Source organism: Argentina silus (assembly GCF_951799395.1).
Source record: "Argentina silus genome assembly, chromosome: 5".
NCBI lineage: Eukaryota > Metazoa > Chordata > Actinopteri > Argentiniformes > Argentinidae > Argentina > Argentina silus.
This window is the reverse complement of record NC_139659.1, coordinates 10,338,489-10,357,237: the sequence shown is the minus strand read 5'-3', so window position 1 is coordinate 10,357,237 and position 18,749 is coordinate 10,338,489. Positions and strand designations below refer to the sequence as shown.

Sequence of the window (18,749 nt, the reverse complement as noted above, 5' to 3'; positions counted from 1 at the left end):
TACTCCCAGGGCAGGCCAGGGGAGAGAGGCCCTGATGGCACACTTGGGCCTGGAGGCGCAGAGGTAAGCACTTACACACACATCAAGACAAGACAGTCACATAAACACATAAACAACCACATTTGTCGATTCTTATCAACAACAAAAAACAGATGGCCTTTCTGATACACTCTTTCCTGTGCAAATGACATCATACATTTGTTTTTGTCTGAAACACAGGGTTTCCCTGGAGACATGGGCCCCCCAGGAGAGAATGGCCTTGAAGGACCAAAGGTGAGTTGAACACTCATTCTGTTTTCGTTCTGTTCAGTTGGGTCTTGCATCAAATGTTGCATCAATTGTTGGATGTTAATTAGCCTTTATCACTATGACAAAGAGTTCTGTACAACCACATGTTATATTTGTCTTGATCGTGCATGTACAGTAAAGCATGCTGTTAAAGACTTTCTGTTTGTCTGCAGGGAAAGCTAGGAACGAGGGGTTTACCAGGACCGAGAGGGATGCCTGGGCTGGAGGTACGATACAGTCTACCCTACATCTTGCCAAGGCTTGCTCTACTATATGCAATAAAACAACTGTGAAAAGAACCATCTCTGTATCATTTCAATAAAAGATCTGTGCTAATGACGTCAACTTCTTGTTCTCAGGGTGACGACGGCCCACTCGGACCACCGGGGCTGACAGGACTGGAGGTGAGTGGTTATTGAATAAAGAGACCTTTTATGGAAGTGAGGACAGCAGATAGCAGGGATCAATCTCATGGTCTGGGTTTCATCTAGTCTGAGCTCTTCATCCCAGCTTAGCCCCTAGCTCCTGTAACTCTTTCATTTTGCATTCACACTTTGTGTGTGTGTGTGTGTGTGTGTGTGTGTGTGTGTGTGTGTGTGTGTGTGTGTGTGTGCATGAATGCATTTCTGTTGATTACTTCATATGGCAAAGCTAGCTGTCAATCTAACTGCATCTCAATATGATTTGATTTGTCTCTAAGCGTTGACACTGTCCAGACTGCCAGTCTCCCCCAGGCTGTGAGGGGCTGTTTAACGTAGTCCTTCAGAGAATAGGGCCAGTGGAACTGGGGTAATATAAACCTAAACCCCCTCACATGCTTTGCGGACCTCAGAGCTAATTCAGATTCAGCTGAAAACCCTGTTGTTTGGAGAACAACGGAACCCTGGCTTCATGTCAGATGCCCTGTTACGTAACAGAGAGAAGCACATGTGTAACACTGGCTCCCAGCACATGTGTAGAAAGTATAGAAATTACTTCAAATAATTTATTGTATTTATAACTGGGTTGAAGTTATCTCAAATGAATGAGTTGCAGCCCTATGTAGCAGAACTTGAATAGTCTTTACCAGTGTTTGAATGGAGGGTAACCAAGCTTAAATCAGGTGTCACTGAGTTGGAACCCTGCAGTATATGTAACAGATTGTATCAAACTGTTTGATAAGGAAGGCAAAGAAGAGCAGCAAAGCATGTAGCATATGCCTCTGAGATTGCTCTCGCCAAGAACTGCGCGGAGCAATGTCTGCCTATTACCACCAGGGGGTGATAATTGCTATGTCTGTTTTCTTGGTTAGTGACAAGTCTCAGAGATAGCGGAGTCACTTTTGTATTTCAATGTTTCAAAAGCACAAGTAAAGATATGACGAAATTGGACAATAATGCCCGACTTTATGTTTCCTAACGTCTATCTAATTTCCGTTCTTTCTATTTAGCTGAACTGTATCTCTTTTTCTGACAGTCCATTGCTGCTTTATATCTACGTCCCTCCTCCCTCTTTTCACCCAGTCGTTATTCTACTCCTTTTCCTTTTAGCCCTTTTCTCTCTCTCTCTCTCTCTCTCTCTCTCTCTCTCTCTCTTTCTCTCCCTCTCTCTGCCCCCCCTCACAAGGGAAGTGGTGTTTGGCTGCTCCTCTGACTGTAAGTGATCTCTGGCCAGGTGCCACAGCGCTTTCCTCCTGAGCTTCACTCAACCAGCTGTCTGCTATGCTCATTACTCTCTCCGGGAAGAGCCTCTCTCTCTCTCTCTCTCTCTCTCCCCTTCATTCACTCTCTCTTTCTCTTCCTTTTCTCTCTTTCCCGCTGTGATGAGTGGCAAACATGGACGGACACAGATATAAATCTAAATCTGGGGATAAAAATTCACAAAAACAGACGGCTGCGGTCAGCCCTGGAGGAACATGTTTATATCAATATTTCACCAAACCATATTAATTCTCACACAAGTATTACTACAATAATCTGTTTTTCCGCTTTTCAGTGAATTACAGTGTGACTTTCAAATGAGTCGAGAACAGCCCCTGGAACAGTTACTGGGTAAAAGTGAGGGACTGTTGAGTCATTGAGAGCCTTTGGTACTTAGTATTTTTGTGACCCTGAGTTATTGCAGCAAAAAGCACTTACCCTGTTCTTAACCCTGTGAATTCTTCACACTTTTGGTCACCGAATAACCCTAATTCAACCTTCTAGTTCAACCTGGCCATCTCGGAGACTCTCGAACCAGCTGACTTATGCTTGCTACTGCTGATTTAGCCCTGCAAAATGTGCCTTTACTCTGATCATGGCTTCAATCAGATACCACCATTAAGATATTGCAATAGGCTTAGCACACTCTGATGCATTATTTCTGTGTATCTTGAATGTACTTGCATTTCCATCCAGGTTGGTGATGGTTTGGAGTGTTCTGGAATCTGCCAGGTGTTCTGGAATCTGTTCTGTTGGGCAGTGGAGTCATACAGTAGATGAGGTGTTAGTACAGTGAGAGTTAACGGTGTGCTGTGTCTTTTGTTCAGGGTAGAGTCGGAAGGAAGGGATTCCCTGGGAAAATGGGTCCGGAAGGAGTGAAGGTGAGGAGACACAGCTGTGTCCTGTTTTGTGATTCCAAATCTTCATGGAATCATATTTCATATTATTCACCTGACCTTTGCATCATATATCTGTCTATTATTATTGTATTTCATTGTAATGTATGAATACGGACATACGTCACCATGCCATTGTTCACCATCGTCTCTTAACATGACATGTGTTCCTGCAGGGAGAGCCTGGGATCATAGGGAATGTTGGACCCATGGGTGAGAGGGTAAGGATGTCCTCACAGCACCTAGCATCATAATAGCCCGTCTTTGTTTTTCTTGTTTATTGTTGCGTTCCCTCCCTCTCTGACTCTCTGTTGGGCTGCAGGGTCTGGTGGGCTTCATTGGACCTGTAGGAGAGACTGGACTGGCAGGGGAGAAGGTGAGAACATCTGACCTCTGATCCTTAGTCCTAGAATAGTATTGTTGTCCCTGACCCACCCGACCCCGATCCTTCACTGCTGATGCAGTGTATTTGAGTGTTTGAATGTCCCCATGTCCATTCTCACTGTTCTCTCTCTCTCTCTCTCTCTCTCTCTCTCTCTCTCTCTCTCTCTGTGTGTGTGTGTGTGTGTGTGTGTGTGTGTGTGTGTGTGTGTGTGTGTGTGTGTGTGTGTGTACGTGTACGTGTACGTGTACGTGTGTTTTCAGGGGGATCGAGGGGAGATGGGCCATCCTGGACCAGAAGGGGAAAAGGGATCATCGGTAAGAGAGAGGTTTTTTTGGGAGAAGACTCCAACTGTAAGGGGACTGAGATACAGTATATGTGGTGGTTAACACAGAGACAGCAAGGAAAACTGCTGGAGTAAGGGGGCCATGAGGGGGTGGGTCATCATAAAAGGCAGGCTTAGAGTGGGTCTTCGAAGATTAAGATGTGTGTGTTATTCCCATGGGAATATATGGGCCCTGGGATAGAGACCATCACTATACAGTACACACCAGCTACCTTCTTCTCCAGTCTGAATGGACTCTGAGATGATCTCAGCTCTCCCGGACTGACAGTGTAACTAGGCCAAGCCAGAACCGCCAGTGTTGATGGCTGGCTGTGATACGTGTGTATGATCTCACATGTCGCCCAGGCAGCTGGACCCTGTCGACTTCACACTTATGCCTGAATCACGTCCAAGAGCCACGTTACACAGACACACACGCACAGATACTAACACACACACACACACACACGCGTGTGTGTGTGTGTGTGTGTGTGTGTGTGTGTGCCTGGGTGTGTGCCTGGGTGTTCTTGCATATGTGTTTGCTTTCTCTTGCATACATAACCACAAACTCATGCCCTACGCAAGTGGAATCAGAGGAGTACAGTTTGTTGGTTTCTCTGTGAGATCTACAAAAACCCACCTCACAAACAGCACTAAAAGACCACCCCTCCCAGCAAGCAGAACTGGGTGACAGTGAAGGGACCCACCCTAATGTGAAAACCACGTGCGAAATCTGACCACGACCACTTCTCTTAAAATGAACTGGATGCAACCTTTTAAGCCTATTTTAGTTTTTACCAGTTATTTGTTATTTGCATACTTATTCCAGACACGCTTGAACGGCTTCAAGACAGGAAACAGACTGTTTAAAGGCTCCTCCTATTCATCCCTATCAGTCTTCAAAGGGCGCTAGACAGAGAGTCTCCCTCTAGGGTTGTGATGGTTCATGAGAACTCTAATGCTGCCTGACTATACCTCCACCCCGCCCTTAGCTTCGCTGGTCATCCACAGCAGAATAGAAGGAGGATTTACTGATTTTATATAAGATGATATACTGTAGTGTGTATGACTGGTCTTAGTGGATAAAATGAATGGAAGTCAGCCATCATTCATGTTGAAACACAGGCTGGTTTCCTGCTGGCCTGTGTCCAGTGGGCTTCCTCCGGGGCCGGAGAGGAGAGGAGGAGAGGAGGGGAAGGGAAAAGAAGAAGAAGAGAGGGGGGGAAGGGGAGGGGAGGGGAGGTGAGAGGCCTGACTCATACATAGGCCTGTCTGCTTCTCTCAGCTGCACAGAATTCCTGGAAAAGACTGCATTATACAGCAGAGAGCTGACCAGCACATTTCTACAGCCAATAATAGAAAGCTCATACTTTTTTTGGTCTTTTACAATCGAGGTATGAGATCAGTATCTACTGTACTGTGCTGTATGCTCCCGTTGTTGGAACATTTGGTCTTATTTAGTTAGATAGTTATTTGATGGAGCAATAGGCATAACATGTACAGTAATAGTGCAATGAGCATGATACACAAACAAAACATAGAGGATCTCATGTGAAATGTAAAAGAACTGTCTTTCGGAAAGTCTCTCTCTTTCCTCCTCCCTCTCCCTCTCTCTGTCTCTCTCTGTCTCTCTCTGTCTGTCTCTCTCTCTCTCTCTCTTTCTCTCTCTCTCTCTCTTTCTTTCTCCCTCTGTCTCTCTCTCTCTCTCTCTCTCTCTCTCTCTCTCTCTCTCTTGATGAGGCAGCAGAGCCGTTCCCCAGCTCCCTGAGCGTTTCTGCAGATGTGTACGTAAACCACCCGCAACGCAGCGGCGTCTCACTGTGTGTTAATCACATGAATGTGGCCAGCGACTCGCGCTGCTGCAGTAGCCTCCACCACCACCGTCCATTTCCCATGCTTCTCAGTTCTGTGTGAACTCCCACACATTTCCTCCCTCTTCAATAAGCCTTGTAACACCCAAACATAAACCAAAGAAATAGTTTGGCATGGGCGCTAATGTGTTCAGCACTCGAAATCCCGCCCTGGAATGCTCTCAGTCATGTTCTGCAGATTTGATCGAAACATTATCCTGGTCCTGATTTTCAGAGCCATACAGCAGCTAATGTGTCATAGTAGATTGTGTACACACATCCTTTCATCTCAATTACAATCAGCCAACATCATTTGGATGAGAAATATGTTTCCTACTAATGGGAGGTTGGACAATCTTTCTCAGACTTTTTGCTCTTTTGATGATTGTTTATTCTGATTACTTCTTGTAACTCAACCTGGTTGTTTTGTTTGAAATGTGTCTGTGTTTTATTCAAGGGGGACATAGCATATTGTTTAGTAGTTCATCAGCAGCAGAGTGCCCTCTGTCTGCAGTGAGTGTCACCAGTAGTTCATCTATAACTGAGACTGAATGTTTCTGTTGTTGTTATCTGTGGCAGGGTCACACAGGGACACCAGGTGGAAGTGGGGCCACTGGAGAACCAGGAAGACCAGTAAGTTACCAGCACCTAGGACCATACATGTATCTATTTACACTTGGTGTATGTTTGTTAGAGCTTTGATACTCTTTTTCATACAGTATGATGGTGTATGAACAGTGGCCTGACATTACAGCAGGTCTACAGACAGTGTTGTTGAGGTATCTCCGATGATTATAGGAGCTGGCAGCCTCCTGCTGAAGCTGTGTTACCCTTCTGTCAGTCAAAACTCCAACACCTCTGACCAATTAGACGCCCCCTCCCCCCTTGTGCCCCGTGCTGTGTTTCCCCCCGACGCTGTGCTGCCAGGCGGGCTCTGACAGTGCGGGGGTCTGGAGGCAGCGCTGAAGGAGGCGGGGGGAAGCTGAGGCACCAAAACAAACATAAACACAGGGCTCAGAGGAGCCGGGATTCCAGAGCCGGGTCTTTAATTGGGCTGAGTGACATCTAACAACAAACCCCAGAGTGTGTTCCCGAGGTCAGACTGCACCCCCCAGGGTAGGCAAGGGGGGCTCTGCCATCCGTCACTCTTAACCTTTGTTTTATCTCTCCCTCCCCCTCTTTCTGTTGTTCCGCAGGGCACCCCTGGATCTCGTGGCCCCATCGGTACTCGAGGACCCAAAGGCAGACGGGTAAGGCATGAAATGTTACTCCTGCTTCACACTCGTGTTCCTCACTCGACTGTGCAGTAGAGAGGTACTGGTACTGCAGATGAGTGTCTGAGTCTGAGAGAAAACTGTTAATTGCAGCTCTTTAGCCTTTAGAGTAGGTGAGATGCTTACACTTTGTGTTAGTTGGCCAGTCTGTCTGTTCCATCTCACAGGAATGTGTGTGTCTGCGCGCACGCGCGTGTGTGTCTGTGTGTGTGTGTGTGTGTGTGTGTGTGTGTGTGTGTGTGTGTGCATGTGCATGTCGTGTGTGTGTGTGTGTGTGTGTGTGTGTGTGTGTGTGTGTGCATGTGTGTGTTTGTTTGTGTGTGTGCGTGTGTGTGTGTGCGTGTGTGTCGTGCCGTGTCCCTTCTTGTGCATTTGTGAGTGTGTATGGTCTCAGTTTCAGCCACGGGCTGGTGTCCATGTGTCTGTGTGGTGGTGGAGTATTCATTGCTGCTGTTGAAGACAGGCAGAAAACATTTAGCTGCGTAATGAAGTGATATGGAACTGCTTCTGGAGTAATGTCATCTGTGTTTTTTGGATATAAGCGCTTGCATAACACATTATTGGGCTCAGAGTTACTGAAAGCAAGCATTTCATCTTCTGTGAAAGTCAAAGCTCATTATAACTCCTGGACAAGCTCCACTGATATTAAACAAGCAGCTCATTCGTTGCCTATAAAAAGAGTAACAATGCAATGAGCCTTATGTAGCTAAATGGCATATTTCATGGAAAATGTGACTTGGCTGTTCTCGATTATAGCTTCAACCAGTCGTCCTGGAGGCCCGTTTACAGACTAATGTGGTGAATTAGAGGAGCAGGCCATGTTCGAAGTTGAATCCTCCTGGGAATAGAAACATGGCCTCCATATCCCACTCATAGCAAGAGGAAATGGTTCCCTGTTAACATTCTGCCCTGGGCGGATATGCCACTGGGTTTCACCATAGGCAAATGGGTCATCCTGTCAATCACCATCAAACAGACCTATCGGCTGCCTCCTGAAGTGAAAGAGAGCCCGGAAAAGGGAAGATGAAGAGGTTGTCGTTGATGATGAAGACAACAACGATATCGGTGGAGATCACAAATACTGTAGGAAGATGATGCTCGTGATGATGAAGAAGATGAGGAAAAAATTGTTAATTAGAAAGCGTGGAGATGAAGAATGATGAAAGACACAATATTGGATGGAAACTTCACTGCTACTGTTGGCAGATCCCAAATGAGCTGCGGTGTTAAAAGCGTTGCCTCCAAACCTTTTCCAGCCTTTTAAAAAGAACTCTTTTATAGCTTCGGTCCATTGATTCTCCTGTGAGCCAGCTGGCAGATTGAGGAACATACCCATCTCTTTGTCAGAGTCTGAGGCCTCCATCAGAGATGGGCCTTGCTCTGTTTGGCCTGGACACACTCAAACATCTCAAGCTGTGTTTCCAATTAATGCTAATGTGAGCTGCTTCCTCCAGCCATAAATCTGCCTGCTGCTGACCGGGCAGGTACACACACACACACACACACACACACACACACACACACGCACACACACGCACACACGCACAGACACACACTGGTGAGAGGCTCTCTTTGATGTGTCTGACAACAGGAGCAGTGGGACTGGGAGAAGACACACAGCCTCGCCAGAGGCTCTTAGCTGGCGTTGCTTACTCTGCTGGGATGTCTGGAGTGACTCTGTGTCCAAGAGAAACACACTTAGGCCTGCTGCACGTCCCCACAGTGAGGGCCATGTTACCCCCCCCCCCCACACACACACACACACCTAGACGGTTAGGAGATGGGTAGAGTGTCGAGTGTCGGGTCTTCTGACCAAGTTCATTTTCAGAAGACTTAAGAATCTGAAGTGTCCTTTAAGGTGTAGAAGATGAAGGGGAAAAGATCTGATGGAGGACTGTGTTGCATATTCATGTGCTAGGAATGATGTACTGTAACCATGACAGTAGGTGTGCAGGTAAGGCCACATGTCTGTGAGAGTATTCTGTCTGTGGCTGCAGGCCCTGGTGTCAGAGTTGGAGCGCCTCATTTCGCCTCGACCTCACTCACATCCCTATTGGAATGAAGCCGGCCATTTTATGGTGGTTTTATCATGGAAATATGGTGGTAACGGAGACACCAGGAAGCCTCACTGGCTGCCTCATAAACCACCAGGGTAGCTGTCTCCAAACACACAGCTCTCTCTCTCTCTCTCTCTCTCTCTCTCTCTCTCTCTCTCTGTCTCTCTCTCTCTGTCTCTGGATACAACGGATGCCATGAGGATTCATCACCAGGAGTAACCGTGTTTTATGACTTGGTTTCTCATGAAGGTGACTGCAAATCTTGTGCTAATAGCTTCCATGTTGAACTATGATGTCATAGATGCTTGCCTTCCCTTTGGTGGTCGGTCGTGTATCAGCACTTCAAAACACAACAGGCCTGTTATAGAACCAAGCAGGTCTAGGTCAACATTTTTTGAAGACATGGAAATTCTAATGGGGGGGTTGTGGGGGACAGACAGACAGACAGACAGACAGACAGACAGACAGACAGACAGACTGGCCAAGCATAACATTGAAGGGAACTCAGTCATTCAATGAGAGTGGGAACCCTGTCGTTTATTGGACATGCTATACTGGCTGACCAGATCTGTTCTGTACAGTGCTGTGTGTGTTTGTGGGATGCCCATTGTCAGACAGAATACAGAATACAGAGTACAGAATACTGACTATGTCGTTTTCCTATAGCCAGGCAGTTGGTTTACTGTGTGAATAGTTCTCTCTTAGACAGATAGAGTGATTGCACTGAGTGCATGGTTTCCTGTGTACCATGTGTAGCTGTGCAGTACGGTCAGGAATGTTGATGAGTCCTCGTCCAGCTCTACAGTGTATGTCTATGGGCTTATCTGTGTTGTACTCACCGGCCCTGAGCTCCCACTGTGCTCAGCCATACATGAAGACTGTAATGTAAATGTAAGATGTAAATTATGATCTTGAGCAAATCATGAGTGCTTAGCGTCAGTAAGGCAGCCCTGTTCCCCACAGTGCAGTTCCCTCTGCTCAGACTGGACCCCACATACAGGTGGCAGATGCATAGCAGATGGACTGGGCTGGCTGAATGCTGTCAGCACTAGAGAATGGCTTCAGCGGGTCAAGCAACTCTGTCCCAATGGACTTTAGATCGATTATGTTTGACAGTTGCGCTGAAATGTGTGTGTGTGTGTGTCTGTCTGCGTGTGTGTGTGTGTGTGTGTGTGTGTGTGTGTGTGTGTGTGTGTGTGTGTGCGCGCGTCAGATTGTCAAGGGACTCTGTCGCTATGGACTTTTGATCGATTATGTTTGACAGTTGCGCTGAAATAATCCAAATAGTCTGACTGTTCTAGTATGTGTGTGTGTGTGTGTGTGTGTGTGTGTGTGTGTGTGTGTGTGTGTGTGTGTGTGTGTGTGTGTGCATGTGTCCTGTCCATGGTGTTGTAAGGAGTATACTTTAGGGGGCGTTCACCATAAAGCATTACATTCAAAGAACATGTGGGTAAACATAGATTTTGTAAATGTGTTGTGTCTCTCTGGCTTTGTTACAGCGACCTCTACTGGTCTAATGACAACTGTCTCTGTTTTAGGGTGCAAGAGGGCCAGACGGTCCAACAGGGGAGCTGGGGTTAGAGGGCAAGAAGGTAAGAGTCCTGCTGGGGTCAATGGTCACATCGCTGCAGTATGGAAAGGGATGCAGCAGTTCTACTACTGAAGGGCATTCACGAGTCAGACAGACGAGAGCCTTAGACACTCTGATAGATGCACACATCTCACTGTAAACACATTGAACATAGCACATTCTAAACAATCAGTTGAGGATAGTTTGTTTGCCATTTGTTTGTCTGTCTCTCTTTCTGTCTCTTTCTCTCACTCTCTCTATATGTCTGTCACACCATTCCTATGTGCTGAATGTGGGATCTCATCCCTCCTCTTCCCTTCCTCTCCACAGGGTCCTGATGGTCCTCCAGGAAAAATGGGTTTCCCAGGAGACATGGTATATACAACACCTCTCCAGTTCCTCCACACTCTCATATATCAACACTGGTTATGTTACACTGGAGAGGCCTGGCCCAGTAGCTTTACCTTGATTTACTAGACCTGCATGATACCACAGACTTTTACTGTCTGCATTCTTTATAGCATTACTGTAATGGATGGAAACAGCTTGTACTGTTTCTTGTTCTGAGGAACAAGTGGCAGGGGACGCTGGTGGAGGCAGAAATCAAGAGGACGGGCTCATTGTAATGCATGGGATGGAATGAGGAATGGTCCCCATGGTCTTGATACCATTCCTCATTCCATTCTATGCATTACAATGAGCCCACCCTTGATGTCTAGCTCCACCAGCCTCCGCTGACATGTAGGAATACTGTTTCAGTTTATTTCCCTGTATGGATGCTGTGTGAACTACATATGCTCTTTGTCATGTCACAGTCTTTGTTAGCAGGTTTGGTGTACATCAGACACAACACATACTGCAGTGGATGATACCATTCCTTTGATACCATTCCTCATTCCGTTCCATGCATTACAATGAGCCCGTCCTCCGATTTCTACCTCCACCAGCCTCCCCTGACATGGTCTGATTTATCCTCTGTCTATGGTCTTTTTCCAGGGAAAGATTGGAGAGCCGGGGGAAGCTGGAACTCAAGGGTTTCCTGTAAGTTCTGCGTAATGCTTCTCTCCCACTCTCTGAGCCGGAGTCAGGCGCTGTTAACATGCACGCTCACACAGGGGCACCTCATCCAAATCATGAGGTGAACATAACACTAGCTGTGTCTCAGGTGACACCCCAGATAACACACAACATGTGGCGAGGTTACACTAGGCTCACCTCAAATGACACCCTCTTCCATGGCTAGTGCTAGTTTTTCTAGAGCCATATGCTTTTTATGGCTTTTGGCAGTTTTTTCCAAAAGTGGTTCTCTGTTATGGGCAATATGGGGTTTAATTTGAGGTTAGTCCATCGTAGACTACATGCTCACAGTTTCTGCGTGCGTGCGTGCGTGCGTGTGTGTGCACTGCACTCATTGGCTCTTCTATCCACAGGGTATCCAAGGATCCTCTGGACCTCCAGGAGCCAAGGGAATAGCAGGCGAGCCAGTGAGTCCCTCTCTCCATCTTTTCATCTCCACCCCCACTCTCCATTTCTCTCTTGTACTGAGTCCTGTCTGTCCCTGTGTCACTCTCTGTCCTTCACTGTCTCTCCATCTTGCTATCCATCCATCATTACACCCCCCAACCCTAACCCTAACCCTAACCCCCCCACCCAACACACACACACACACACACACACACACACACACACACACACACACACACACACACACACACACACACACACACACACACACTCTCTCCCTCTCTTTATCTATTTCAATTTTAACTACAGCTAAGTCTGAATCAATGACTACAAATAGCAGCTTCTGTCTCTCTCTGGCCAAGCCTGTTAACTCAAGGGAGGTTTCATTAAGGAGAGCGGCTAGTTTATAAGACATGTATTAATGTCTATTAAAGATTTATTAGCGTATATATATATGATTTATTAGTGTGTATTAAAGGTGTCCTCCTGGCGAGCCAGAGAGTTATCTCATAGCTCACACATCTGGTCAGGAGCATGCCAGGCTCTCTGAGAGAGAGAGAGGGAGAGACAGCTCAGTGTGGGGATTGCTTAATCAGTGAAATAACAGGGAAATTAGGGAGAAAGAGTGGGACTTGTACAATCTGTGTGTGTGTGTGTGTGTGTGTGTGTGTGTGTGTGTGTGTGTGTGTGTGTGTGTGTGTGTGTGTGCGTGCCTGTATTTCCCGGCCAGTGTGTGGGTGGGTGCGTTCTTGTGCGCACATGTGCATGAGTGTGTGTTATGCTGGCACATCAGCACATCATTCACTGAAACCAATCCCATGGGTTAACAAGTGACCCCTGCCCCCCACCCCCTCCCCTGTCCTCCACAAGCACTAATGAACCACAGGAAGGTGCTCCTCTATTCCCCACTACAACACATGGCGACTCTCACAATGGCCGTGCCTTCAAGACAAGGACAAAGGACAGCGAACAACAGTACATGATGTTTATGCCGACATAATTAGTGGGAAGGGAAGTGGTATTGACTCCCCACACCAACCAACCAACAGACAGCTATGAATAACCATTCAACCAGATCCTCTCCTCACTCCCCTACTCTGGTATTGTCCTGTTGCTCACCTACTCCCTCCCCCCACTCCTCCTTCCCCAGCAGTGCAGCTGCTCTCAATGACAGACTCCATTGTTCTGAGCACTGCCATTGACCTTAGTGGAGTCATACAGTCAACTCAGAGAGAAAGACCATGCAGAGTACCTCACCCTACCATTGTATTCAACAGTACAGTTCTGGTCTATACAACAGCAAGCCATAGCTCACACATCTGGTCTGGCATACCAGGCTCTCTGAGCGGTAGAGAGGGAGGTAGAGAGGGAGAGACAGCTGAGAGTGGGAATTGCTTCATCAGTGGAATGAAAGGGAAATTAGGGAGGAAGAGTGAGACTTCTCATGTGTGTCATGCCAAGAGGGACAGGGACAGGAGCAGAGATGGTTAATAGGGCAATCAGGTGTAGAGGCAACTGTGATGCATATAAGGGTCAGACCCTGGGTCAGACTCCTCTTTATGCTCCATGTCCAGGCTAACAGTGATGAGTGTGAAATAATGTAATGCTGTCTCACCTCTGACAGTCAACGCTGTGTTTGTGTTGTGTTTCATAGGGACCCCTCGGACCACCTGGGACAGTGGGACCTCTAGGTGAAATCGGTCTAAAGGTGAGAACACACACACACACACAAACACACACACACACACACACACACCACACACACACACACACACACACACACACACACACACACCACACACACACACACACACACACACACACACACACACACACACACACACACACACACACACACACACACACACACACACACACACACACTTGGCACTTGTCTGGTCTCATTGGTTGGATCTGGCTCTGTATTGAGCCACCTGATCCTGAGCCAAACAGACATCTGTTCTCCTCACTGTAATGAATCATTAATGCTCACTGATTAAAACAACCTGCCTTATTAAACTAATTAACCCACGCTTGATACGAGGAACACACCACAGACCTAGAGGGAAGCAAAGATACCCCCCATTCTCTCTCTCTCTCTCTTTTCTGACTCCGAACATCATCCATCATCTCATTCTAAAGCCAGGGAGTGAATACCCTGTAGTGGTCCAAGTCACTCCTCTCCCCCTCCTTCCTTCCTCTCCCACACCCCCCCCCCTCTTTCTCTCTCTCTCACTTTCCTCTTTTTGTCAATCACTTAGGGTCCCCCAGGCAAGGTGGGAGAACCAGGACTGGCCGGCGAGCCAGGGGAGAAGGTGAGAGTTCTTAACATGTGCACTGGCTCCAGCACCCCCCCCCACACACACACACACACACACTATAACTCTGTACATTTACTGACCTCACTTGGCAAAGGAAGTGATGTTGTTTTTTTAAACCTCATATAAACAGTGTTAATATGCTCAAATCACTGAGTCAGTGTTTGGAACAAATGCTTTGGAGAATTGATACGAGCACAATCAAAGTTTTGTAGCAGCAAACACACGCACACGCACACACACACACACACACACACACACACACACACACACACACACACACACACACACGCACGCGCACACACACACACACACCCACTGACACAGCTCATTGCGCTGTCCCTTAATAAATCAGGCCGGTGTATAGTAGCATTGTTACTCCCCCAACCCTATCCAGGAGCCCATCCACAGCAGCCCCTCATGAGGCCTGTAAATGAGGCTTTGGTCTCTGTGAAGACCACAGCCCCTCAACTATAAACCACAGGCAGGCAGGCCACAACGCTGCTGGCTTTGATCACACTGCACAGCCATCAGTGACAGTTTTATGGTCATTTGTCCTCTGTCAAAAAATGTTCCCAATCTTTAAATGGGCACTTTGTTAAACATGTGGGCTGTCATCTAAAACATGTGTGCTGCCATGTTAAAGACAATATACGATCTGTCTACTTTGTTTTCTTTGTGTGTGTGTGTGTGTGTGTGTGGGTGTGTGTGTGTGTGTGTGTGTGTGTGTGTCTCAGGGAGCACTCGGAGCCATTGGGAACATCGGAGAGCAGGGACTAATAGGACAACGGGTCAGTATTTCTGCCATTCTCATCTGAACGGTCATTATTCCTGATTTACCGTGGCTTCATGCTCTGTAAGTCATTGGATGCAATACCTATTTTCTTTGTGTGTGTGTGTGTGTGTGCGTGTGCGTGTGCGTGTGCGTGTGCGTGTGCGTGTGCGTGTGCGTGTGTGTGTGTGTGTGCGTATAGGGAGAGCCAGGGCTGGAGGGAGAGGCTGGTCTTGCTGGTCCTGATGGAACCAAGGTAAGGTTTCTGACTGCTGTAAGCCTATGATTTCAACTTTGACTTCATCGTGAATCACTCAGGAAGTAGACCAGTGTCTTTGTTCAGTGCTCCAGTTCAAGCATGTCTGTCTGTGCTCATCTGTGCTCAGGGTGAAAAGGGTGACATGGGGCAGGAGGGGGACAAGGGAGAGAAGGGCGAAACCGGACTGAAGGGAAAGGAGGGCCCACCTGGGGATCCTGGCCTAACCGGCGTCAGAGTGAGTGTGACAAACCCTATACCTTCCTCCAATCGGGAGATCTTCATTCCGCTGTCCAATTCTTTCTCTCTCACACACTCACACTGTTGAATATTAGTCTCTGAAATATATATATATTCTGTCTGTCTCATTTCTCCACTCCAGGGTCAAGAGGGTAAATCTGGCAAAATTGGTGAAAGAGGCAAACTAGGAGGAAAGGTACTGGTATCAAACCACCCACCACTCATTTAATTCCAAACCTTATTGATTTCGCATTGCTAAATCAGAACCTGGCTCACTCAATCAATCCAATAATTCCTTGTCTGTGTGTTCTAGGGTGCCAAAGGTCATCAGGGTCACCTTGGGGAGACTGGAACAATCGGGAAGACGGGGCCAACAGGGTTCGTCGGGCCAAAGGGGTCAAGAGGAACCATTGGACCTGTGGTAATGTGATATTACAGATGGATATAGCTTAATAACCTCCTCCTCTGGTGTAACTTTGTGATGCAGTTGCTGAGTTCAGTGCCCGTATGATTGCAACCAACCCTCTGTTCCTTTCACAGGGTGCCCCTGGTAGAATGGGTATGCAAGGCGAGATAGGCCTACCAGGTTATGAGGTAAGTCTAAAATAAAGAAAACGGTGTGCTCGACTCTAAATAAAGTTTAGTTTTGATTTAAGTGTCTTTGGGCGCTGTATGGCCCAGGGTTGATCCAAGTAAATAATACAGCCAGTAAGAAGGCTTGAAACCGAAACGTGTCCACAGTGACTATGCTGATTATGCATTAAACCATAATTTATTTTTCTATTTGAGAGTGCTGGTCCGTATTATTTACATTTCTTAACTAGCTCAATAATGGCTAAAGCCTATGTAACTGGCTTAATATGACAGAGCTGGTATACATGTGATAAACAGTATGTGTGTCTATATTGTGAAATAATCCCTTTCCTCCATCCCTATGTGTTTGTCTGTGCAGGGACATCAGGGACCACAGGGCCCACTTGGGCGTCCAGGACCAAAAGGTGAAAAGGTACACCTCCCTGACTTCTGTCTAACGACACCCCATCTCCATCAACATGTTCTATCCTCTGTCTGTAAATGTGTGTCCCAGTGTGGATTAATCCCATCCAGGCCACCATACTGTCTGGATTTACCTCTGTAGCCTGGGCTCCAAACCAATCACTTTGAACTGAGAGTTTCCAATTTTAACCATGAAACAAACACTTGTTTGATCATTGAACCATGTCATAAACATGCCATGGCATTTTTCACGAAGAGAAAAGAAGACATCTGCTTCATGAATATGAGTCAGATAAAACCTTATGTGTTGTGTTTTTGTTGTTGCAAAAACATTTCATCCGCCATATTGATCTAGTTAGGACCATAATAACAACACCCCTATCCTTTAAGAGATGTAGTGAGCTGCCAGGAATACATTGTGTTGTCTTCCATAAAGTCTCAACTTTGATTGCTTCTCCTTATCAGGGCGAGCAGGGGGATGATGGGAAAGTGGAGGGTCCTGCCGGTCCTCAAGGTGACAGAGTGAGTCACCCTTCCCTTTTACATTCCTCCTTTATTGTTACTTACATTTTGAATTGTAAAGATGTGTAATTTGTCCACTTATCTTTTGTTTTCTTTTGGTAACCAGGGTCCTCCGGGAGACAGGGGAGAGAGGGGAGAATCAGGGGATCCAGGATACATAGTAAGTGTCATTATATTCAGCTAAATGCAGTGTGATCTGTCAGTTCTGTCTGTGTTCGGCTGTGGCTTCATTATTTGCCCATTGCTTTGTTAGTTGTAACCGTTTTGATCTTCCCCTGTCCATTGTCCACCATTGCATCCACTGTAACCCAATAACTGACCACAGGTCCTGCTGACCTTAGTGTGTAGAGCATTGTGTGATTAGCAGATTAGCATACCCTCCCCCATTCATGAGCTGCTTTGTTATGTAATTAATTACAAACACTATGTATTACTGTGTTATAACAATACAAACAGTATTGCTGTGTTATAACAGTACAGTGTTGTAGCTAACAAACTATGACTTTTCCTCAGGGTCAACAAGGTGTGGATGGAGGGAGAGGCAAAGCTGGGGCCCCTGGACAACCTGTGAGTGTATAGATATAGAATTTACACACAAAATACACATCTGTGTTCCATATCAAGCACACAGTTTGTCTGGCAATCCATCCACTGTTCATGTTCAATGATCCGATTTCTTAGGGACACCCCGGACCTCGCGGACAGCAAGGGCCAAAAGGATCTAAAGGAGATCTAGTAAGGATGTCAAACATTATCACATTTGTGGAGCTCATCCCAGCGCTGTGTTGTGTGTCTGTGTCTTGGTGAGAGTGTGACGTGTTGATCATTTTGTTTCTATTATTCATGTCGCCAACTCTAATCCAAACCTTCAGCCCATCTCATTGTTCAGTCTGTCAGCCTGCTGCTGAACTGTGCTGAAATCCACATTTATCCACTTCGGTCATGGACTCTTTACTATACACCAGTGTTTCTCAAAGTGTGGGGCGCGCCCCCCCGGGGGGGGGGGGGGCGTGGGCGACCATGACCGTGAGAGAGAAAAAATAAATAAAAAAGACGGAATGCGGAACCAGCGTGCGGAACTATTGTTTTGTGGAACCGGACGCTATTTTTAGTTCCGCTCTCTCAAGATTTCAATACATTTCATGAGACCCATTTCATGACTCTTTTGTTGGGGCGAGGGGGGGCCCCCCAAAAATATTTCCTCCAAAGGGGGGCCTGACAGAAAAAGTTTGAGAACCACTGCTATACACAAACACATGGGGGACATTAGCTACGCTCATGCCATTTGACAAGGCTTTGTTGAACCCAAGTCAATTGTGTAAGATGTTTCTAACTTTACTATATCTCCTTCTTGTCTGTCTGTCTACTTTTCTTCCCCTCTCCTCCCCCCCCCCTCACTCTGTTTAGGGTCATAAAGGCAAACAGGGTCAGAGAGGACAATCTGGAAGCAGAGGATCGCTGGTAAGGAAGAGCTTTGCATTTGGTCCGTTGCCTCTGTTCTCTGACTCCTGCAATTAATCTAGTTGATTATGTTATCAGTGTTTTATTTAGACTACATTTCAGCCATCACCTCACATTGGACTGGAGGTTGGCTCGCGCTTGGATATTGCCTAATATGTTTTCAGAGCAAAAACAGAAATCGACTTTGTCATGGCTGGCTGAGATCTCTGAAATAATGTTCTGTGGAATTGAAACACTGACTTCACACTGATTTTAAACGTATGTTATATGAATAGATACAAAAAAAAACGATGATACTGTATGAATGACATGAGAAGACAAGGCTTGACTCATACTGTACATGGGTTGCTGATGCCTCTCTTCTCTTCTGTCTTCCTCAGGGTGTGGTTGGTCTCCCTG

General features: G+C 46.6%; 1 protein-coding gene across 1 annotated transcript in view; it reads left to right on the top strand.

Annotated features, from left to right (window-relative positions):
• Positions 1 to 18,749, top strand: part of col27a1a (collagen, type XXVII, alpha 1a) — a gene marked incomplete at its 3' end in the record, with an annotated part of 73,522 nt that overhangs the window by 47,769 nt on the left and 7,004 nt on the right. The window contains exons 19-47 of the mRNA XM_083670007.1: positions 10 to 63; positions 220 to 273; positions 462 to 515; positions 648 to 692; positions 2,795 to 2,848; positions 3,040 to 3,084; positions 3,186 to 3,239; positions 3,509 to 3,562; positions 6,000 to 6,053; positions 6,617 to 6,670; positions 10,290 to 10,343; positions 10,652 to 10,696; positions 11,318 to 11,362; positions 11,752 to 11,805; positions 13,440 to 13,493; positions 14,047 to 14,100; positions 14,841 to 14,894; positions 15,078 to 15,131; positions 15,262 to 15,369; positions 15,514 to 15,567; positions 15,685 to 15,792; positions 15,912 to 15,965; positions 16,324 to 16,377; positions 16,833 to 16,889; positions 16,996 to 17,049; positions 17,403 to 17,456; positions 17,571 to 17,624; positions 18,297 to 18,350; positions 18,731 to 18,749. The exon at positions 18,731 to 18,749 is cut by the window's right edge and continues 89 nt beyond it. Coding sequence (XP_083526133.1) covers positions 10 to 63; positions 220 to 273; positions 462 to 515; positions 648 to 692; positions 2,795 to 2,848; positions 3,040 to 3,084; positions 3,186 to 3,239; positions 3,509 to 3,562; positions 6,000 to 6,053; positions 6,617 to 6,670; positions 10,290 to 10,343; positions 10,652 to 10,696; positions 11,318 to 11,362; positions 11,752 to 11,805; positions 13,440 to 13,493; positions 14,047 to 14,100; positions 14,841 to 14,894; positions 15,078 to 15,131; positions 15,262 to 15,369; positions 15,514 to 15,567; positions 15,685 to 15,792; positions 15,912 to 15,965; positions 16,324 to 16,377; positions 16,833 to 16,889; positions 16,996 to 17,049; positions 17,403 to 17,456; positions 17,571 to 17,624; positions 18,297 to 18,350; positions 18,731 to 18,749 — 1,606 coding nt within the window. The remainder of the gene's footprint in view (positions 1 to 9; positions 64 to 219; positions 274 to 461; positions 516 to 647; positions 693 to 2,794; positions 2,849 to 3,039; positions 3,085 to 3,185; positions 3,240 to 3,508; positions 3,563 to 5,999; positions 6,054 to 6,616; positions 6,671 to 10,289; positions 10,344 to 10,651; positions 10,697 to 11,317; positions 11,363 to 11,751; positions 11,806 to 13,439; positions 13,494 to 14,046; positions 14,101 to 14,840; positions 14,895 to 15,077; positions 15,132 to 15,261; positions 15,370 to 15,513; positions 15,568 to 15,684; positions 15,793 to 15,911; positions 15,966 to 16,323; positions 16,378 to 16,832; positions 16,890 to 16,995; positions 17,050 to 17,402; positions 17,457 to 17,570; positions 17,625 to 18,296; positions 18,351 to 18,730) is intronic.